At 34.8% G+C, this 21,392-nt stretch overlaps 6 protein-coding genes across 11 annotated transcripts; 3 read left to right on the plus strand and 3 right to left on the minus strand.

Moving 5' to 3' along the window:
- Positions 1 to 3: 3 nt before the first annotated feature.
- Positions 4 to 4,626, plus strand: LOC143362108 (actin-5C). Of its 2 annotated transcripts, none has more exons than XM_076801969.1 (2): positions 4 to 143; positions 2,517 to 4,626. In XM_076801969.1, exon 2 carries the CDS (start codon positions 2,536 to 2,538, stop codon positions 3,664 to 3,666), a length of 1,131 nt encoding a protein of 376 aa, XP_076658084.1. In that variant the 5' UTR covers positions 4 to 143; positions 2,517 to 2,535; the 3' UTR covers positions 3,667 to 4,626. The 2 variants fall into 2 exon arrangements, with proteins under 2 accessions (XP_076658084.1, XP_076658085.1); XM_076801970.1 differs by lacking the exon at positions 4 to 143 and adding an exon at positions 1,309 to 1,440.
- An 805-nt stretch (positions 4,627 to 5,431) lies between these two features.
- Positions 5,432 to 8,511, plus strand: LOC143362103 (transmembrane protein 104 homolog). 3 transcript variants are annotated; one of them, XM_076801955.1, is made up of 7 exons: positions 5,432 to 5,661; positions 5,743 to 5,836; positions 5,984 to 6,105; positions 6,350 to 6,479; positions 6,609 to 6,983; positions 7,069 to 7,246; positions 7,348 to 8,511. In XM_076801955.1, the coding sequence occupies exons 2-7, from the start codon at positions 5,798 to 5,800 to the stop codon at positions 8,052 to 8,054; spliced, it is 1,551 nt and encodes a 516-aa protein (XP_076658070.1). In that variant the 5' UTR covers positions 5,432 to 5,661; positions 5,743 to 5,797; the 3' UTR covers positions 8,055 to 8,511. The 3 variants fall into 3 exon arrangements, with proteins under 3 accessions (XP_076658070.1, XP_076658069.1, XP_076658071.1); XM_076801954.1 differs by having other exon boundaries at positions 5,432 to 5,836; XM_076801956.1 differs by having other exon boundaries at positions 5,432 to 5,836; positions 6,350 to 6,434.
- A 144-nt stretch (positions 8,512 to 8,655) lies between these two features.
- On the minus strand, positions 8,656 to 14,162 carry Tbc1d16 (TBC1 domain family member 16). The gene is made up of 5 exons (XM_076801941.1): positions 12,320 to 14,162; positions 11,886 to 12,225; positions 11,325 to 11,750; positions 10,936 to 11,229; positions 8,656 to 10,852 (listed from the first exon to the last, which is right to left on the minus strand). The coding sequence occupies exons 1-5, from the start codon at positions 13,185 to 13,187 to the stop codon at positions 10,429 to 10,431; spliced, it is 2,352 nt and encodes a 783-aa protein (XP_076658056.1). The 5' UTR covers positions 13,188 to 14,162; the 3' UTR covers positions 8,656 to 10,428.
- A 328-nt stretch (positions 14,163 to 14,490) lies between these two features.
- On the minus strand, positions 14,491 to 17,058 carry LOC143362101 (ATP-dependent DNA helicase Q1). The gene is made up of 2 exons (XM_076801950.1): positions 16,633 to 17,058; positions 14,491 to 16,520 (listed from the first exon to the last, which is right to left on the minus strand). Exons 1-2 carry the CDS (start codon positions 16,685 to 16,687, stop codon positions 14,779 to 14,781), a joined length of 1,797 nt encoding a protein of 598 aa, XP_076658065.1. The 5' UTR covers positions 16,688 to 17,058; the 3' UTR covers positions 14,491 to 14,778.
- A 49-nt stretch (positions 17,059 to 17,107) lies between these two features.
- On the plus strand, positions 17,108 to 20,525 carry LOC143362111 (hydroxyacylglutathione hydrolase, mitochondrial-like). 3 transcript variants are annotated; one of them, XM_076801977.1, is made up of 5 exons: positions 17,108 to 17,304; positions 18,800 to 18,915; positions 18,994 to 19,336; positions 19,411 to 19,514; positions 19,797 to 20,525. In XM_076801977.1, the coding sequence occupies exons 2-5, from the start codon at positions 18,868 to 18,870 to the stop codon at positions 20,067 to 20,069; spliced, it is 768 nt and encodes a 255-aa protein (XP_076658092.1). In that variant the 5' UTR covers positions 17,108 to 17,304; positions 18,800 to 18,867; the 3' UTR covers positions 20,070 to 20,525. The 3 variants fall into 3 exon arrangements, with proteins under 3 accessions (XP_076658092.1, XP_076658091.1, XP_076658093.1); XM_076801976.1 differs by having other exon boundaries at positions 17,298 to 17,417; XM_076801978.1 differs by lacking the exon at positions 17,108 to 17,304 and adding an exon at positions 17,638 to 18,505.
- Positions 20,220 to 21,375, minus strand: LOC143362114 (uncharacterized). Its single transcript, XM_076801989.1, has 4 exons — positions 21,166 to 21,375; positions 21,014 to 21,084; positions 20,511 to 20,856; positions 20,220 to 20,430 (listed from the first exon to the last, which is right to left on the minus strand). Exons 1-4 carry the CDS (start codon positions 21,262 to 21,264, stop codon positions 20,320 to 20,322), a joined length of 627 nt encoding a protein of 208 aa, XP_076658104.1. The 5' UTR covers positions 21,265 to 21,375; the 3' UTR covers positions 20,220 to 20,319.
- Positions 21,376 to 21,392: the final 17 nt, after the last annotated feature.

Here is a 21,392-nt window from a genome sequence, read left to right on the forward strand (position 1 = left end):
GCACGGTACAGGCCACGATCTTGCTCACAGTGCTTGCAACTCGCGGCTGTCGAGTCTCGCTTCGTCGTGCTGATAGTATCCTTGCGGTGTCTCTTTGCCGATCATCAATCGACTATTTCCGAAGTCGCTTTCCGTTTCAAAAGGTGGGTACATGCACATTATAATCTATTTCGTTCAGCTTTGATATCAATTCAACGGTGTTCACGACGATCTGTCATAATTTTAACGGAGAAAAAGATCGAGGACAATTGCCGGTTTACAAGCAGCCATGATGGCAGGGCGTTGCTCTTTGCGCATTCGAATCTTGTCGACGTAGCATTTGTTCGCACAAGAAAAAAATTCGCGTTTTCCAAGATTTCTTTAGAAACGGAGCATGTCGCGGTACGATCCGACAAGTTGTCGTCAAGTGGTTTCTGACGTATAGCTGTTACAAGACAGGTGGCCGCGACGCTGTCGTTTATTAATAGCAGTACCCTGAAGCGTGTTAACGTTGCACTAACCTACGTCTATGCTTGCTTGGACCATGAAATACGAGCGTGAATGAACCGGTAGCCGGAAAATTGGAACACTCGTAGAAATTGCTATTCAATATTTATTATTCGTTCAATATTAACGGTTTTTTTTTTCATGTGAGATTATACTAAAAAATTTTTCACGTTTGACAATCGCGTCACATTCGGGGTATATTTTGTATCGAAGACAAAAGAAATCTAAAGTTATTACCTTTAAATAAATGACTCCGGTATATACAAAACTACATGAATATGAACACATTAAGTTTTTTTTTCGTCGAGAAGGTATACAATTATCTACACTAAACTCGCAAAAGCTTTTGTCCGCGGTATTCAATTGAATTTCATGTAAGAAAAATAATGATCAGAAATGCTTAGGAATCGAATGCCGAACGACTCGTGTAGATCTAGCTCGCGCGAAGATTCGCAGAAGGAATGCATTCCCGTATGCCGGAAACGGTTATTTACCATTCGAATGAAAAAAGATAGATTGACATTGAATGTGATCGAAAGAGAATTTATGTACGGGCGGGAGGGAGAAAAGTATGGCTAAGATGTACGGTTTAGACAATTTGGTGGATGAATCCACGAAGGGTGGTGAGACATACATACTTCGAACGGTTGGTAGAGGGCGTGGGAGAGAAGCGCCAAAGCCGGGGGAGGGAGGGGGGTAACCCCTCCGTAACAGGGCACTTCCATATATGGTAAAGAAAGCCAGGATTGGCCGAGGGTGTCCTATCCTTATTGGCCGATTGCTAGGTGGTGGGGGTCCTGAACAACGACTCTGTTCATATAATACACCGCGAGCCGGCTGTCAGCTACACTCTGTGTTTGGTGCTAGATCGGTCGGTTGTGCGGCAGTGTCACGTCCGAAGACCCGAAGCTTCCCTTACTTGTACATAACTTTTTTTTATACTAAACAAAAAACGTAAGTCAGAGTATCATCCTAAGTTCAGTGATATTCCGTCCGCGATGCAATAGATTGCACTGTACTGAAATTCGAGTAGGCAGTGCAACAGATTCGAGGTAGTGAACGAAGCGAAAATTAAATAAAGGCAAAACCGCTTCTGCGTCAGAGCGTGGATTTCTAAATCGAGAAGTGGGTGCTGTTAGGTTCGAGATCTACGCTTGTGTCTTATTTAGTGTGTTTTTGTGTTCCAGTCCCGAATTTCGATTTAACTGTGTTGGTTCGTTCTAGAGAAAATTCGCACCTGTGATATTTCCTAGCATAAGAGAAAACTGTTTCCAAGGGAAAGTACCGGTATCGATAGTATTCAAAATTTCACGACCGAGCGGTTTCGTGAATGTATTCCGTTTAAATTCAAAGTCCCAAGTTGAACGTTACGATCGATCCAATCAATTTCCTTGCGTTCTGTTCAGTAAATCTCGAAAGTTTGTAGAATATTGCTCTTTAAAAGCATATGTCAGATATTGACCGTTTAACGCCGGGGATGGGCGGGGCAGGGTGCGGTTCCAGTTCCAGTAACGGCGGTTTTGCCGAACACTTGGTTCTTCTAAATTCTTTCTTTCTCAGGGATTATTTCTATTTGTATGTAAAATCTATGCGAAAGATCTCCTATAATTATTTCTGAAATATATTACAGATATTAGTAATATAATAAAACTTGTACTACCTGAATGTAACAGTACGTGCTACGTGTCGCCCGGCGCCATCTTGAAAATGTATAAAATGTTGATTTACAATTTACAGCACATGGTTCCGCAACTAGATTCAATTACGAAGGGGAATATTGAAATTTAATTTTTACGTACAACTAAATGCTAGTGATAACATAATTATGATAGCAGAATATAATATTAAGATTTTGGAGCACAACTCGTAATAAGAGATTGTACTAGATTTAATTATTTAAGTATGCGCGTAACCGGAAGAAACGAAAATTGTAACTTTAATTAAGAAATGTTGAGTTAAATTTAGAAAATTATTTAATTTTAGAAAATTATTAAGAGAATAGTATTTGAAATGCCTGTTTTTTCTTGCAGATAAACTATCAAACCAAACATGTGTGACGAAGAAGTTGCTGCACTCGTAGTTGACAATGGATCCGGTATGTGCAAGGCCGGTTTCGCGGGAGACGATGCTCCCCGCGCCGTCTTCCCATCCATCGTCGGTAGACCACGCCACCAGGGTGTCATGGTCGGTATGGGACAGAAGGATTCCTATGTTGGTGACGAGGCTCAATCGAAAAGAGGTATTCTAACTCTGAAGTACCCTATCGAGCACGGTATTGTTACCAACTGGGATGACATGGAGAAGATTTGGCATCATACCTTCTACAACGAACTCCGAGTAGCTCCTGAGGAACATCCGGTTCTCCTTACGGAAGCTCCCCTGAACCCTAAGGCTAATCGCGAAAAAATGACACAAATTATGTTTGAAACATTCAACACACCGGCGATGTATGTCGCCATCCAGGCTGTTCTGTCGCTGTACGCCTCTGGTCGTACTACCGGTATCGTATTGGACTCTGGTGACGGTGTTTCGCACACTGTACCCATCTACGAAGGATATGCTTTGCCTCACGCCATTCTGCGTCTGGACTTAGCCGGCCGTGATTTGACTGACTACCTCATGAAGATCCTCACGGAGAGAGGATACTCGTTCACCACCACGGCTGAGCGTGAAATTGTCCGTGACATCAAGGAGAAGCTTTGCTACGTCGCCCTCGACTTCGAACAAGAGATGGCAACCGCTGCTTCATCTTCCAGTTTGGAGAAGAGTTACGAACTTCCTGACGGTCAGGTGATTACCATCGGTAATGAAAGATTCCGTTGTCCTGAGGCTCTCTTCCAGCCATCGTTCCTGGGTATGGAAGCTTGTGGTATCCATGAAACCACTTACAACTCCATCATGAAGTGCGACGTCGACATCCGTAAAGATCTTTACGCTAACACTGTCCTCTCTGGTGGTACTACGATGTATCCTGGAATCGCCGATAGAATGCAGAAAGAAATCACTGCCCTCGCTCCATCAACTATGAAGATCAAGATCATTGCCCCGCCTGAGAGGAAATATTCCGTATGGATCGGTGGATCGATTCTTGCATCGCTGTCCACCTTCCAGCAGATGTGGATCTCGAAACAAGAGTACGACGAGTCCGGACCATCCATCGTCCACAGGAAGTGCTTCTAAGCGCATCTTTGATATTCCTCTTGCATACTATCATTCCCCGAAACCCCGAGAGCGGCCTCTGTCTTATTTCGCAGGCGGACGTAACATCAACTTCCGCAATAATAATTGTCCTTTGATCCCTCCGGGACGAAGATAGCTTCTTTCGATTCGGACGTACGTGGGACATAACAAGCGCAGAGGCAATCCTGAACATCTTTGCTCCATTCATTTTTCATCATTTAATTAGACACTATGGTATCTTAAACGTACCCCCTCCCCAAATTCCTAAACACCTTCCTATCCTATCGAATCCTTTGTATTATATATTCAAATAACATGCCTACGGTAGCTTTTAGCTAACCACCCTCACGAAAAACACGTTTTTTTATGTCATCGCGATGTTTCCACTCTTTATGATCGATGAAGTAATTATGTATTTTGGGTTTTCTCGCGTATATGCTGTATTTACCAATTTGTAGTCGCGCGAGTTTGAGCTGAAGAGCATTGCGTAAATTAATTTTCGCAGCATCGTTTTCGATACAGAATGAATCCGTTTAATAAGAATTCAAACTGTACGAAAGTTTCTATTAATATTGTATCCTCCTATTGTATGCATTCCGCTACTCTGCTCCGTGGCATATTTAAGACACTCGTTGTCAGTATTTCAACAATTCATCATTCCCGGCGGAGATAGGTCTTATTAATAACTTCTATTTTTTACTGTTACCAATCGTTGAGGGAGAAGATGGCTCTTTCCTTTCTTTCTGTTTTTTTTTTTAAATAATGGGGGAGACCGCTGACTCAGAAAAGTATCCCAGAAGTTCGCTCAAACAAATGATAAAAAGACACGGTTTTGACCCCGCAAGCGTAGCCAAAGTATTATAATTTATTCCCATTGTATTGTGCAAGACCATTCACATACACATCTTAAAGACTACTTTAGACTTATGGGATTATAAAATAAAACTCTTAAAAACATTATTGCTTTGACTCTTGTGTTTTTTTTTTAAATTGCAGTTTTCCAACACCCTTTTACTCTGGATAGCGTGTCCTTAATTTCCATTCCAGTGTATGTCATAGCTAAAGCGCGCTAAAAACCGTCATCACTTGTCGTTTCATTTAGCATGAATTCACATAGTAGTTTTTATACACAACCGTAGCTTTTATACTGTTTGGCGTTTTTCATTATTGTAACGTAAGATTTGTGGTAAAAATTTATATTACTCTAAGACCTAGGTTTATATTTTCAGTCGAATAAAAATTATTTTCAATGAAATGTTATCTGTTACTTCTCTTATAAAAATTCTATTATTTAAGAATTTTAGAAATCTACAATAACATTTAAAGATTAAAAACATTCAATTTTTATATATTTGAGTTACATACTTAAATATCGACTTATTAATTCGTGAGCTTGTTAAAATTTGTTTTTTTTTCTCTTTGCAAGCGAGTAAAACACCACATCAAATTGTCGAGTATTGTTTCTCTGTAATACTTATACATTTACGTAAAAGAATATATAATCGAGTGAGGACTGTGAAGACAAATCATAAACATTTAATCTGAATTAGAGCTATTGGGAAATGCTAGAAATATGAACATAAATGTGAATAAAATATAATTATTTACATATATCTATCAATGCTGGATATATAACAGTATACGATTTATTTATTTTAGATTTTTGATTGTTCACATAGATTTGTCATTTGCAAAGTGCGTTTTAAATGTGAGTAGATGGCAGCACAATTCGCCTGGACTACTCACAATCACAGCGCGTCACAGGTCACAGGTCACAGACAATCGGATGGTCGGATCGAACAACTGATACGAATTTAAATTCAAATTTTGATCGATGTATTTTCTTTATAATGAACGAATAATTTTACATTCTTGTAGAAGAGATGTTAACATAAAGTCTATGAAAATGTTGTACATTAACTGTTCGGGTCTTCGATAGAACAAATTTCAAATCGAAAAGAAGAGGAACAATCTCTGGTATTGTGTGATCCCAGCGTATGTAGTTGTAAATAGTTGCTCTCCAATCATTTCTGGAAAAGTACATAACGATAGTTGAGTCAATGACATATACAACAGCGGTGGACGGCATCTCGAGCAGACTGATTCATTTTAATTTATAACGTGAATCGAGATGCCTGAACAATATTCGAGCGACCAATATTCAACATGGGTAAGCTATTTAGTAATCTCATTTTAGGTTATTAACCTGCGATCATAAACAAAGCTTTTCTTATCTGTTAATTAAATCATTTATTTGTATTTTATAACCGTTTTGTTTATAGTATATAAAGTTTCATACATCCATACATTATTTCAGGTTGGTCTGATATATGTTTTCAATCTAATTGTTGGCACAGGAGCTTTGACATTACCTGCTGTTTTCAGCAGAGCAGGATGGGCTCTGGGATTAAGTATTATTTTAATATTAGCCTTTATAAGGTATACTATTACCAAACTTTATTTTACTGTACTTTAATATAAATGTATGCTTTGGGTTTGGGTCAAAATGGATCTCATTGCTCTGTATTTGTTGGATATTAAGTTTATAGACAAACTTTCTGAAGATTAGCATAATTAGATATATAAGATATACATATAAGACGTGATAAGATGTGATTTTTTGGTCTAACAACCACAGATATGTTAATTACAAATATACTTATATGTTATTTCATATTTGTAGCTTTATCACGGTAACATTTGTTATTGAGGTAATGGCATCTGCTAATGCCATAGTAACTTGGCGGCACATTCAACATCGAAAACGTGTATGTTTATCTCAAGATTCACCTTTCAACGAATCCGAATCCGAGGTTTTTAGATGTTTTTTTATTGACTTCTACTATGTGTATATCTTTTTGCTTCTTGCCTTTTTCAAATACTTATTCAATGTAGATTTTTAATTAGAATAGATTATAATGTTCTTCATTTTTTAACTCTAGGTTCTTCAAACATTAGGCGAACATGGTCCTTCGAATTCAGACTCTGAAGATACTCCACTTGTTACACCGTTTTCAACTAGTCCTGATCAAGCAGACATGACCTACAGATATTACGTAATTCGTGATAAAATAGAAATGGGACAAATGGCATCAATTTTTTTCAATAAGTTTGGTACAGCCCTTTTTTATTTGTGTTTTGCTATTTATCTTTACGGAGATTTAAGTATTTATGGAGCAGCTGTTGCCAAGACCCTGGCTAATGTCGCTTGCACTTATCAACCAGCCAATCTGACATGCAACGATACAATACCAGATACTGAAATTTGTTGGGAAGCGTTTACTCTGAACCGATTTGGTGCATATAGGATATTTCTTGTATGTTTCATTATACATATAAAGCATAGTCTACAGTCTACATTTTTTATATAGTTTTATGCTACAAGACAAATACTATTTTCAGAGCATGTTTGTTCTTTTATTGGGACCCTTTGTGTTCTTCAATATTCAAAAAACTAAATATCTCCAACTACTAACATCAACAATGCGATGGCTGGCATTTACTATCATGATTGCATATGCTTTAAAAAATTTAATTATTCACGGTGCACAAGGGAATCCTTCAGCAGCAAATATTGTTGGTAAGCATATGTTTGTTTATACAATTGACGAATATCTGGTTATATACTGACGAAAATCTGCTTATATAAGTAAAATAATTCAATCTAATACAATCTTTCAGGTATACCTAGTTTATTCGGTGCCTGCATTTATTCTTTTATGTGTCATCATTCTTTACCAGCTTTGGTGGCTCCAATTGCAAACAAAGCTACTTTAACTCGATTTTTGGCATTGGATTATTTCATAATAGCGTGTTTTTATCTTTTATTAGCATTAACTGGAGCATTTGCTTTTGAACATTTAGATGATCTTTATACGCTAGACTTTAGCCCTCGCGGATCTGGAGACTGTTCCAAAAGTAATAATATTTTTATTATTCTTATAGAATATTTTTTGGCATTGTTTCCAGTATTTACGTTGAGTACTAGCTTCCCCATTATAGCTATTACTCTTAGAAATAATTTACAATCTTTGTTCCTCAATGAGGATTCATCTTATTTGTGTCTCCGTAAATTAGTCTTACCAATACTAGCAGTACTGCCACCATATATGATAGCAATGTGCACCAAAGATTTATCAATATTAGTCGGAATCACTGGATCATATGCTGGAGCTGGAATTCAGTATTTGATTCCAACCTTTTTGGTGTATTATGCCAGACAGAAAACAAACAAAGTGATAGGCCTGGGTGTTGTAAATAAATTTGCAAGTCCATTCTCTAGTAATTTTTGGCTCATTTTTGTCATCATTTGGTCCATTGCTTGTATGATTTTAGTGTCTGTCAATTTTATGCAAATACACTTCAAGGATATAGGTGTAAAGTTATAATGAAGATTTTTTAAGTATAAAATCGAAAAGAGAATGAAGAAAAAGGATTACTTAATGATGCTGAATTATTGAAAATCTAGTGCGTGTATAAAATGTTAATGAATTGGAGACTGAATTATTTACGGTAATAAGCATACTTCAGATTATGTTAGTATTTTATGCAAAAATATGCGTGAAATTTCAAGTTATAATTTTAATAACTTATTACAAATGAAAAATATTTTTAAACAATTATCTTATACTTGCTGTTTAGAGTACAAGACAATACAGCACTATACTAATATAACAAATTATATCGCCAGACTGACTAGACAAGCAATTTCGATATGTTTGATAGTTCTGTCATTGCCACATGATACTAGAAGCTTCTCTTCAATCAAATTAATCCCAAATTCATTCCCAAAAGCATCTATTACTGAATTTCTAATTATGATCCATGACAGAAACTCTTTTGACCATTATATGTATGTGGTTGCCTTATAATGTGTTAGAAGTCCAGACTTTCTAGATCCAATATCCAATACTTTTAGTATTTTTGGCACCGCTGTCAAAAGTCATCCTTTTTCTGTTGTAAGAAAGTATAATAATAATAATGATGATAATAATAATAATAATAATAATAATAATAATAATAATAATAATAACAATAATGTGGCACAATGTGTCACAGTAAAATGACAATACACTGGTAGAAGTTGAGATTAATCATTGTATGAGCCAAAAGCGTAAGCTTAATTTAACTTTTGTATGATATATTCTTTGATTTTTTATATTTTTTATTTGGTATATATAATTGTTAATACAGTTTTTACTGTATACATAATGTCTTTCAAATACGCGATACTTTGTAGCCAAAAACTAATGATTCATTCACTATTAGCCTGTATGAAGGTTAAAAGAATAGGTTTGTAATTGATATGTGCAGTCGGTGTAAAAATGGATGGCCTATTTTGTGTTTTTTATTAATAGAAAAACAAAGTTGTCGGTTGTATGATCTAGAATTTATGTTCAATTTACATTGCGCACACAAGAATAAAATTAACTGAATGAATGTTATTAATCAAATAAATATAATTTGAATATTGTAGAACATATTTTGACACATGGTATGTGTAAAACTGCCAATGAAGTATTCACAATATGCCTCTCATACCATGTACCTGTATAAGTGTAATATATAGCAAATCAAATATGTATACATATATTTTCTAAGAATAAATAAGTAAAGATGAACAAATAATTATATAAGCTTATTTCAATTTATTTTTATATGTATATACATATTTCTGTTCATTTATATTTTAGTTAGACGTGCAGTCAATTTTCAACACAAATAGATTTCTCTGTAATACTTTAACAACATAAAGTGGCACAGTAAAAGTACTGAATTATTTGTATCAAGTTTTTCAATTTTACTGGAAATTGTTAAATATATATAATTTATTATTAAAAAAAAATATATTATTTAAAAAAGTACTCTTATTTTATATTATTAATTTGTTAGGAGCAATTAGATAAAACGGATGAATACACTTTCAGTTGGAAAACATAAAAATATGTTCAGTGAGGTACTTGTATATGAACTTATATAGATTAACCTTACAATTTTACCATGATTTTCTATTTGTAAAAAATTAGATGCGTTTAAGGATAAATATGAAATGTGATAAAAATGATACAATGTGTATAGTAAATGTGTGCAATTAACAGTAACTTGAAAATTGTTTTGTATAACAAACATTAACTATACATCATACAAATGAATATCACAAGGTGAACACGTATGTAGTTAATTGACTAAGAAATTTGAACAAATACGTAATAAATATTTTTGTGGCATGTATATCAAGTAATATTTGATTTAGTTTGCTGATGTCAGATTAGATTTTAGTTTCAGATCGAGGTTCATAAAATCTGTACCAAGCTGCTAAATGATACATTGTTAATTATATTTTATAAATATGTTCATATGATGAAAAGCTTTCTGTTTTGTTTGGAGATATAGAAAGCTAGGCTGCTTGTACTACTCCATTCTCCTTTTGTCATCAGTCTTTAATTGTACTACAGGTTTTTGATCAGAACTCGTTATGATCATACGAATTCTATAACATCTAATTGTTCAGTACAGAATACGTTTTTTGTAGGAGCTGTTGTTGATATTGTAAAACATTGGATATCAGATATCTTTTTAATCTTTACTTAAATCAGTATTTGTAAACTGAGAAGATATGCAAATCAGAACGTGATAATAATTCTTGTTATGTTAAATTGATTAAGAATTTCTTACAAATACCTAGTTCAAGAGTCAAACATTACTTTCATCATCTTGTGTTGTTACTCACAGCACGTTAGTCAACTGAAGTTTTTGTAACATTTATTTCACATAAGAACAGCATTTAAAAGTACGGCCGTATACTGATTGCAATAACAAGTGTGGGCACGATGCAATTTCATGACCCACACATTCTATGACAGGGTCATGGGTACAATCCCACATTCCTGGACCGTACGGACGACAAAGTCCTACTAATGTACAAGGTAGACGAACAAGCTGACGAAAATGATGCAGTAGGCCTCTAGCCTTTCTCAATATGAGATTTCCGTCCATATACATGGCTAAAGAACTAAAATATAACAACATTTCATCTGTTCTAAGGTCTTGCGCTGTTACGTCATCTGCGTATACACATATTACAGCAAGGCAAAGAAACAGATGAAAATGATCTGTTAAATAATTTACCCAACATGCTTCCCACATTACTAACGCTACTTCGGTTGGAAACTCTCGTTTTAGACACCTGTAAAAGACATAATACATATTGTATGTGGCATCAAGTTATTTACGATTGCCGTTATAGTAACTATAGAATTAATTACTCACAGAAGTATCCATCGGTGACAAAACAGAAGTTCTAAGGCATCTGTATGTTTTTGAAGGTGCGCATAAAAGTCTGGTACCATTATTCTAACTAATTCCCTTAAATAACACAAGTTTCTGTCTATGTCAACGTCAGTAGGCGTGCATACAGTTACAGATCTTTCCATTAAACCAGCAAAACACCAAAAAGCTTCTATTTCAGAATTGAGTTCAGCCAATAACGGCGCCAATAGATCAGACATCCCTTGTGTATATCCTAATCGAGAATTGTAAACTGCGTAATTTAATAAAATGTTCCTATAACAAAGAAATATATCGATAATACAGATATGATCGTAAATTATAATTTATTGTTATAGTAAACGTAAATGTAAACGTAAACGTAAACGTACTTCATTACTTCGATATTTGGATTATCTTCACCCGCATAATATGGATTTCCTCTATCGGTTCGAACAACATCCTTTTCTACGATACACACTACATTCCGCAAAAAATGTTCTGCTTGTTTTGGAGTCATGTTTGTTCTATGCTTTTGTATTTCTTCATATTTTTGTTTCAAAATGGCATCTATTTGTTCCCGTTCTTCGTAGGTGCTTTGATATGAATAACAGTGAAGGAGAAACGGCCATACAATTTTCCTTAATGCAGGTTCTAATCCTCCAAAGAATATTCCTTTACGAAGTGCAAGATCATCTTCTACCTGACCTTTCTCATTCAATAAATCTTTCCATGCTAACGAGGTAATCATTGGTACCTGTCCCTCTTCCGGATGTAATTCATCACGACTTACCTCTGGTCGGCACACCATAAAATGTCTGAAATAGAAGAAGTATGTACCATGTATACTTTGCGGTTCTATAAGATGGTCTATATTCTATATTATTTCTAAACAATGTTTTAATTATTATTAATGTAGAACAGACAGAATACTATTAATACATAAACAGTACCTGTACGGCAGGCCTTCTTCGGTATCCTCATTTAGTCTTGGGTAAAGCAATTGATGCCACTGGTGTAAAATTGCTGCTAGTCTATCTAAGCCACCATGATGGAAATGCAGAATCTTATATTGACTCTCTCTACTTGCAACTACCAATTGACCAGAGGTACAGGCTGGATCCGCGAAGAATAACCTCAAGGACCTCATTTCGCTGAGGTCAACAGAGAACCGTCTACATCTATGTGCTCTACGTAATGTGACAGGAGAAGCTGTAGCACTTTCAGGAAACGTAAGATTATGCTGTAAAGCCAAAAGTTCCGGTGACCTCATCCATGTTGGGACCTCCTCACCTGAAAAAGTTGATGCATTAATAATAAGTGTGATTTAAAGTATTGACATTTGTCAGTGTTATTAACAGACTGCAGACATTTTTGAAAGGCATACCGACAGACAAGCTGCATGTAGATGTTAGCGACATACTACGACTCTTGAGACTACCATCATCATAATAGGGGTATCTAAGTTCCTCGTCCATGCTTTTCCCATCATACTCTTGTATTTTTATACTTTTTTCATCGTTACAATTTTGACTTTCATCACGCTCCTCGTTCACAGACTCGGAACACGATCGATTTAAATCGCTACTACAATTGCTCTTTTCATGTATCGCAGTCGGTGAAATGTCAGATCGATCACTTTTTTCGATGAAATCGCCAGATTCGTTTGACGTTTCTTTGGCCTCCGATGAAGCTGTAGTTTTGTCGTCGCATAAGTGATTCTGTTCTTCGTCATCGTCCTTTAGTTTGGTGTCATCGAGACCTGGTCCTGCGGTTCGCGGAAACCCGCCGGAGCAAACACGTTCGCAATCTCCGCAACTAACGGGTTCTTTCACCTCCAAACAAACATCAACCTTCTCGCTAGTGTTTTCATAGTCACGCTTCAAATTACAGCTCTCTTCGGATATTTGTGCAGGTTGACCGCCTGTCTCGCCGTCCCGATGCGCGGCATCATCGGGTTTCTTCGCGTTTATATTTTCCAACGTTGCGGGATGCTTACGAAGAGTACTATTAGGTATCCAACTGAGATGCAACGTCGGTATGTTCGAATTCTTATTGAACCTGCAGGTGATCGCCATGTACCCAGGATGGTGTACCACATCAGAATTTTGTCTCATCAAGGTCGGTGGATGAACGCAGACATTGTTCTTACAAAATAACGCTTCTCCATCCTGGTACACGGTGCGACGATTGTCCTGACTGCAATCTCCTAAAATATAGCTGCTCGCTTTCTTGAGGATATTCGGCAGAGGCATCTTCGTTCGAAGCGTATCGGTGGGTCCAGGTCATTTAGTTAATTAGTCAAAAGTATCATTGCGAATTTTCACTATAAGTATGGCCAACTAATTGTCTCGCGGTTTTCAATCGTCACGGGATCGTAAGAGGATCCAAATGACGATCGTAGCAGCGATTACAAGGCATCGTGTACGATATCAGTTCCTCACTAATAAATACCGTCTGATTCGATTTTGATTTCACAGTATGATTTAATGCTTCAATGCGATAGGATTTAACTTTCCATTCCTTAAATACTTTGATGTTTCCGCATGATATGGAAACGCCAGAGGTCAAACTTCGTCACGCTGAAGCGCGCGAATAAATCTGCATCAAAATATTACGACCAACTGATTTCTTCTCCTGCAATCTACAATGTTTCCCCTTGCCGTTTGCTCGTTTCAGTACGCGAACGTTATCGCGCCAATTAGCCTCGATGCATACACAGAGCTAATAATAACTAATATGTCTACGCTCTATACCCATAGAGAATCAGGCATCAGACATTGGTGACTTCTCGGTCTCTACCTGCACGAAGTCACCCTTCTGTTATGAGGGTAACATATTGTTCAGCTTTCGTCAAATTCTAATGAAAATCCGAGACCAATGAGATTCCATTGTGTTCAACATCCTCAAGATAACATTACGAAACCATGTTCCTTTTAAATGAACACATGAATTTAAAAGATATTGTTGACACGTCACTATTCCTTGCACATATGCATGATCAAACTATAAGTAACGAAATAATGCACGTTTAAAAGTACTAGATATTCAATACGAAGATCACTTGTAATAAACCACCATTGCGTCGCGTTCGCGGTCGAAATTCTAGAAACAAGCAAATTTTTTGTCGAATATCACCTCAAGTCGGAGCTCGGGGATGGTGTGGTAAAACGTGTTTGCCAACAGACGGAACACAGATGCCCTTATCCAGGATCAATATTTCCATCTGATCGTGAACCTGGTGGTTGGCTTACTATCCGAGCCACCGACATACCGTTCCTCAGCGTTATATATACTGTTTTTATTGATTTTTTCTTCGTATTAAATTTCAATCACTTTTTTCCTACGTCTTCAAATCTTTGAATTATAAGCCAGTATAATCTTACATTTTTTACTTTGCAATTCATTGAGACCATTTAAAAATGAAATATGAACAACGCTAATTAAGTGCACGCAGTAAAATTCAAATTATCTAATACAATTTAAAAATGCAAATTTGTATTGAGAACTTTTTATTGATTTTTGAGAACATTCCAGTATAAGAGCCAATAATCTTCTGTAGTCTTGATAATACAATTAAAAGATTGTAATTAAATTGTATATTCGGCAAATTCCAAGTATAATCAAGTAGCATTGAAGATGCATGGTAAAAAAAAAAGAAAGAGCTTGATAAAATAAAATCTCTACCATTCGAAAATTTGTTTTTCTTTCATTGAGATTCGAGTTGCTAAAGTTCGCATGTATTTTAAAACAAAACCAATGATATAATTGAAATTTAGAAGTATTCGTTAAGGCTTATCATAAATTAAACAATATATCATCGATTAATTATTACAAATATATACATTATTGTAAATCGTATTTAAAAAGTATTTCATGATTATTATCAAGTGCCAATGCAGCTTTGGCTCCACGTTTCAAATATGATATCGTAGAGTATGCAGAAAAATGAAAATCTTCCTGTAAATAACCATTTACAAGTAAATGTCCTACTATAGCTTCACCAGATTGTCTTGTAAACTTTGGTATTGGCACAGAAGACACCCGTAATGTTGATGCACCTTTACCATACCAAGCATCTAGAAGTTTTAAGGCAGTCAATCTTGTTTCACTCTGTATTGCTTTAGTCAGTATTTGATATAACTGTCTACAGTATGGTGCAATATTAATTTCTTTTTTGTCACTAGGTTTTCTACAATGATCACACATTTCGGCACAATCATTTTTGTTCCAAGTTTCTTCGAAATGAGTAGCAATTAAACTGCGTCTGCATGAAACTTGATCTAAACAATATGCTAATACCTTATATAAATTCTGTAAACCAACTTTATCTTGAAATACCATTGTGCTTAACTTAAATATATCTGGTAGTCTATATAACACGATACAAGCCGATTTCTTCCCGTCCCTACCGGCACGTCCACTCTCCTGATAAAAGTTCTCCATTGACTTTGAAATACAGTGATGAATAACAAATCGTACATCCGGTTTATCAATACCTAATCCAAAGGCAATAGTAGCAACTACAACTTGATATTTTCCAGATATCCACTTCGAATATACTTCTGATCTGTAATCTGCCTCTAGCATCGCATGATAACATCCAACTTTCAAGCCTAATGCCCTCAAATCAGTTGCTAATTGTTCTGCATCTTTAATAGTAGTTGTATAAATTATTCCAGACTTGTCCTTAAATCTAGTTTTCAATAAATTTTCTATCATAGCTAAACATGTTTCTTTCTCTGCCGGTTTACGACGAACTTCGTAAAATAGATTAGGTCTATTGAATGTAGCTCTTAAAACTAAACAACCTTGAATATCTAAGATTTTTTGAACGTCTACAATAATCTTTGCTGGAGCAGTGGCAGTTAACCCAAGAATTGGTATTCCTGGAAACATAGATTTCAAAATTCCTAAGAATTTATAATCTGGTCTAAAATCGTGTCCCCATTGACTGCAACAATGAACTTCATCTATTGCAAAACGTTCTAGGTGATTGAGCTCAAAAGCTTTTTGTAATTTGCTCATGAAACGATTAGACTTTGCCATGTATTCTGGAGTAACATAAATTAGTTTGAGATTGGATTTCTTATCTACAAGCGCATTCATTACAGTTTTTGTATTTTCTTTATTACTTTTTGCACTCAACATCAAAGCTTTCACATTAATCTTTTGTAAACCATGTAACTGGTCTTCCATTAACGATACCAGTGGTGAAACCACTATCGTGATGCCTTTGCTGATGACAGCAGGTAATTGATAACACAGACTTTTACCACCACCCGTGGGCATAACTAAAATAACATCTTCTTTCGACATGGTTACGTTCATAGTCGGCAATTGCAATTCTCTTAATTTTTCAATTTTAAAAGTATCTTTCAAAGCTTTCTTCAGATCCTTAGACCAACTAAAAGTCTCTTTGTTCCAATCTTTTCTTGATATGGCTAAACTTTTCTTCAAAAGCACATTGTCCCGTAACTTTTCTTTGCGCTCAGTTAAAATCTTCTTGCGATCTTCAAGATTTTGTAGTTCATTCTCAATCTGCTTCAATTCATAATCAATAGCAGCAATTTCATCTTCTTCATTAGCTGAAAAATAATTAAATTATTATAATTATTATAATAATACAAAAGTAATATTATCTTTATCTCATACATTTAATAAATTTTTTCGCATTTATTTTAAATTTAAAAAACAAACCTTTGTATTCATCATCATCTATTGTTATAACATCTTTCGAATTATTTGCAGACATCGTAAACAAATTATAAAATATTTACATAAATCAGCAATTACAAATAATTGGAGAATGTATTAATAGATAAGTAAAAACGTCGATACATATGTAATATGTATTATAATAACATGTATTCATATGTCAACAGCGATGAACGTAAATACGTATGTATGTAAATAGTGCTGCATGTAACCTATTGCTTGTTGCCACTGCCGTTGCCGGTACAGTAGTGTCGCGATATAAATAAAGACCTCGAGTCTAAAACTTCACACATACATCGTGTACACTTTACAGAAACAATATTTCTCGAGATTCTTTGATCATTCGCCACTCAGCGTCGAGCCCAGCTATATAGCAAAAAATCATCGGCATCAACGTGACAGTGAGACAATAGTAAGTTGTATCCATTGATTGCCATTAATCCATGCTAAATTTTGTGGCGTTCGGGCTTCGCGCCCCCTTGACGGGTATACCCCGCGGTGGTGGGGATCATTTTTTCACAGATACATTCGTATAGCGGCTTTTCGCTTATACATATCGGGAATCGCGACATTACTGTATTGCATATTGCACCCGTCTTCCAGTGAGATCAGTTACGACCATTTTTCTGAGCAGTACAACTACGTAGTTAAAAGGCAAGTAGCCTTCCGTAACCTAGTGTAAATATTTGTATCAACGAATATGTTGAACGCACTATTTCGTGCAAGTCCTTGGCTTGAAAATACATTAACATCTCTATACTTCAGGGGTATCCAGATTTTTATTATCAGTCTTCTATATAATTATCACGTTATCGTTACGTGTACATACATATTTTTCATTGGTTATATTCTTGTCGTTTCATGCAATACGTCTTTCAATAATTAACCTATACTCAATTTATTTAATTGTCATTAAGATTTTCTATTAAGTTTTATTACCGTATGTATTATGAAAATTAGCGATATAATCTGAATATATTTTTTTTTAAATTAGATAATTATGATAGTTATGCATGAAATATATTCTAATGTAAGATGTTATATGTTAAATACCGAATTCGTGATTATTCGTTAAGTAATAGATCTTTTTTAGTTACAAAAAATGTTAATTAACATAATATTGCATGCTTTTAAGGTACAGTCAGAGATAAAATTAAGAAAATACCTAGGTTATTGGAAATGAGTGTTAATAAAATTATGTTGAATCAACATTAATTTATGTTCATGATCTCATGAATTATCTACAGTATTATGTGATTATTGGGTATAAATATTATATAATATATGAAACATATGTTTCAGGGTTATAACATGGTTTTGCAATTCAGAAATTTATTACTGCAAACTGAGACAATTTAAGGGAAAATTTGATATGAAACGTTTTCTATTTTTTATATAAACCTAATAATATAAGTAAACCTAAAGTGTATAATAGTAATATTACAATTTCATTGATACTTGTTTTCAGTGTCTGTTCACTTAATCTTATCTTTAACTGTGAATATACTATTAAGTGAGTGCAAAAGTTCATGCCCAATTTGAAGATAAACCAGAAGAGGTTATAATTTCAAGTAAACAGTTTTATCAATCGCTTATATTAATCACTACCAGTTTCTACAATTGTCTCCTAACATTTTACAAGCTGGTGGATTCCTTTTTCATAGAAACTGCGTGGCGTCTCTTCAAAGAAGGTATTGATTGATATCTTGATTGAAGGTCTCGAAATTATTCTATAGAGACATAAACATATTAGAATCTGAAAGATCAAGGATCAGGGAATATGGTGGGTGACGGAGGACTTCCCACTTGAACCCTTTCAGACATGCAGTTTTCTTGAATTTTCACATTGAGCTTAGTGAGTTTCTCATAGTACATATTTAATGCAATTGTTTCACCAGGAGGTAGAAGCTTGAAGAAAATTATTACCTCGAAATCGCACCAAACACACAACAACACCTTCATTGGTTGCAAGTCAGCACTTAAATCAATGGTGAAAATCGGACACAAACTTTTGCACTCACCTAATATAAGTCAAAGATTTTAGCACTTCTAATGAGATTTAAATTACTAAGTTGATACAAGACTGTTGGTACAATAACTTTTTATGATATAAGATACACTTTCCAATTGATCTCGTCTATTGTTTTAGCAAAAACTATATCTACATTTGGTTCTTCCGCATCACATAGACTTTCAGCTTTAATTCAACAGTCCAATATGAAAGTTCAAATATTGCCAGCACTTGAAGATAATTATATGTATCTTGTGTGTATTACATTGATCCCTTATCATCCCTATATTGTTCCATTAACACTTATTTATCTTTATTTAACATCTTTAAAGATTATTGATGAAGCGACACAGGAAGCTGCAATTGTTGATCCAGTAGATCCTGATGCTGTTATATCTGCTGTTCAACAAAATAATGTGAATTTAACAAAAGTTTTAACAACCCATCATCATTGGGATCATGCTGGAGGAAATGAGAAATTATGTAAGCAGATTGGTAATTTGCAAGTATATGGTGGTGATGATAGAATTGGAGCGCTTACGAATAAAGTAAAACATGATGACACTTTCAATATTGGAGAGCTTAAAGTCCAATGCCTTGCAACACCGTGTCATACCAGTGGACATATCTGTTATTATATTATAGGAGATCAAGATTCTCCAGTAGTATTCACTGGTAAACAAATATATTGTATTTATTAATATATTCTTATCTATGTGTTCTAAAAAGTAATTGATATCACCGAATAGGAGATACGCTCTTTGCTGGCGGCTGTGGTAGGTTCTTCGAAGGTACTGCAGAGCAAATGTATAAAGCACTTATAAAGGTTTTGGGATCATTACCTAATGAAACTGTAAGCATACAGTTATACTAATTACTTTTGTTCCAAGTTATGGTATACATAACATTTTTAATCGATTAATTAGTTAATGATTAACTGTTGTTTTGCTTTGGTACTTTTATTTTGTAAAACAATATATTTTGGAGTAAAATCAGATGTAGTCATCATCTTTGTACTAAATGATGTTTTTATTTTCTTACATTACGAAAATGTATGCCATAATAGGGGAAAGGAGTAGTTTCTTTTTGTATTTATAGTAACCTTTAAAAAAAATACATTTTGGATGTTTTGCAGAAAGTATATTGTGGCCATGAGTACACAGAAAGTAACTTGAAATTCGGAAAACATGTGGAACCACAAAATGAAGCCATCATTCAAAAGATAGAATCAGTTCGTGTACAGCGGGGAAAGTTTCAGCCTACAGTACCTAGTACTATTTTAGAAGAGAAACTAACAAATCCATTTATGAGGGTACACGAACAATCAGTAATGGAACATGCAGAACAAAATGATCCAATTCAAACCATGGCATTTCTTAGACGAGAGAAAGATAATTTCAAAGCATAAATTTATTACTGTTACAAAAGAGACAACAGCATTTACATAATCTTCCGTTTGTTAATACAAAATTTTTAATTTGACAATACACGTTTCTTCCTTAAAAAAGACTTTATGTTCATGTATCAAAGTACATGAACAGAGTTAATCTTATTTATAATATTTTATTTGGGATTGCTATACATAAATATTAGTGTATGTGCAAATATTTGATGATAAATTACGTATTTACAAATAACATTTATCTTAAATACAAATACTACGTTATATTTAGAGACATTTGATTTGGTGTGTCTTCCGATTTTTTATTATAAATTTGCATTTCAGCAACATACTTCTCTTTGGATCGTTCGTACATGTCATAATATACCTAAAAAAATTTCAATGGTAACGATTAAAAAAAGCTGTAATACATACACAAATGTAAATAACTGTTTTTCAAATACATACTTTCTTATCTTCCGAGCTTAGAGATTTCCAAGTAGTTGCGAGTTGCCTAGTAAGTTCTTGTTTGCTTGGTTCGGGTTCCCCAGCTAAACGTTCCATCACACGAGGTCTTTGTTCTTGACAGAATTGGAAGAATGGATTTGCTGGCCTTTTGGGCGCGTTTGGATCAGTTTTTGCACCTTTTCTTTTAGTTCCTTTCTTTGTCCTTTCGTCTTTAGAATTATGAGCAGTGGCCTTAGCGCCTTTCTCTTGTTTAGACGTGGCTTGGAAGACATTATTTTCTTCAAGGACTCCCATAGGTGCTTCGCGCCAACGATCACCATGTTGATCCAAACGATCAATTAAAAATCTATAACACGTGAAATATTTTTTCCAAACGCATCACATGAAATCACTGGCACATAATTACCCGCTAAATTAAATGTCAATTAGTTTTGAATAACTTTGTTACGAAAGATAGCATTTCAGTGGTACGTTTGAATACATAACCTATAAATCGAACTAACTTTTTTTCCTTCCTTGTACGTTTAAGAAGTTTCCTTACTCGTTGAATTCGGTAAACCAACCTCTCATTCTCCTGCAATTGAAAACAATTCAAGAAAGCTTGAAAGCACAAAGGAATTACGAGATGATAAGATTACAAAAATTGTTTTTGAACCTGCTGCAAAACTTCACATCTATCTAACAGTAATTGGTATTTTCGTTTATAAATATTAAATTCTTCTGGTTCTACGTCGTATTCAGATTCGTCTGACATTTTAGTAATGTATTGTAATTAAATTGAACTAATATTTTTCTGCATTGTTTTCATACAGTGTCAACAGTTCACGCACACGCTTATTTACTATGATAAAATTTTAGTATCACAGGTGTCGCTAGTTCCTG

Source organism: Halictus rubicundus, chromosome 16, assembly GCF_050948215.1.
Source record: "Halictus rubicundus isolate RS-2024b chromosome 16, iyHalRubi1_principal, whole genome shotgun sequence".
In the NCBI taxonomy this organism is placed as follows: domain Eukaryota; kingdom Metazoa; phylum Arthropoda; class Insecta; order Hymenoptera; family Halictidae; genus Halictus; species Halictus rubicundus.

Excerpts from the sequence above, each read along its gene's own strand:
- LOC143362108 (XM_076801969.1), top strand. The coding sequence starts at position 2,536 with ATGTGTGACGAAGAAGTTGCTGCACTCGTAGTTGACAATGGATCCGGT.
- LOC143362103 (XM_076801954.1), top strand. The coding sequence starts at position 5,798 with ATGCCTGAACAATATTCGAGCGACCAATATTCAACATGG. Across the intron at positions 6,106-6,349 it reads TTAATATTAGCCTTTATAAG|CTTTATCACGGTAACATTTG; the intron begins GTATACTATTAC and ends TCATATTTGTAG. Across the intron at positions 7,247-7,347 it reads TTCAGCAGCAAATATTGTTG|GTATACCTAGTTTATTCGGT; the intron begins GTAAGCATATGT and ends ACAATCTTTCAG.
- Tbc1d16 (XM_076801941.1), bottom strand. The coding sequence starts at position 13,187 with ATGCCTCTGCCGAATATCCTCAAGAAAGCGAGCAGCTATATTTTAGGA. Across the intron at positions 11,751-11,885 it reads GAAGAAGGCCTGCCGTACAG|ACATTTTATGGTGTGCCGAC; the intron begins GTACTGTTTATG and ends CTTCTATTTCAG. Across the intron at positions 11,230-11,324 it reads CCAAATATCGAAGTAATGAA|GAACATTTTATTAAATTACG; the intron begins GTACGTTTACGT and ends TCTTTGTTATAG.
- LOC143362101 (XM_076801950.1), bottom strand. The coding sequence starts at position 16,687 with ATGTCTGCAAATAATTCGAAAGATGTTATAACAATAGATGATGATGAA. Across the intron at positions 16,521-16,632 it reads AGATGATGATGAATACAAAG|CTAATGAAGAAGATGAAATT; the intron begins GTTTGTTTTTTA and ends ATTATTTTTCAG.
- LOC143362111 (XM_076801976.1), top strand. The coding sequence starts at position 17,351 with ATGTTGAACGCACTATTTCGTGCAAGTCCTTGGCTTGAAAATACATTA. Across the intron at positions 17,418-18,799 it reads AACATCTCTATACTTCAGGG|CAAAAACTATATCTACATTT; the intron begins GTATCCAGATTT and ends CTATTGTTTTAG. Across the intron at positions 19,337-19,410 it reads TTCTCCAGTAGTATTCACTG|GAGATACGCTCTTTGCTGGC; the intron begins GTAAACAAATAT and ends ATCACCGAATAG.
- LOC143362114 (XM_076801989.1), bottom strand. The coding sequence starts at position 21,264 with ATGTCAGACGAATCTGAATACGACGTAGAACCAGAAGAATTTAATATT. Across the intron at positions 20,857-21,013 it reads CGTACAAGGAAGGAAAAAAA|ATTTTTAATTGATCGTTTGG; the intron begins GTTAGTTCGATT and ends CACGTGTTATAG. Across the intron at positions 20,431-20,510 it reads TAAGCTCGGAAGATAAGAAA|GTATATTATGACATGTACGA; the intron begins GTATGTATTTGA and ends AAATTTTTTTAG.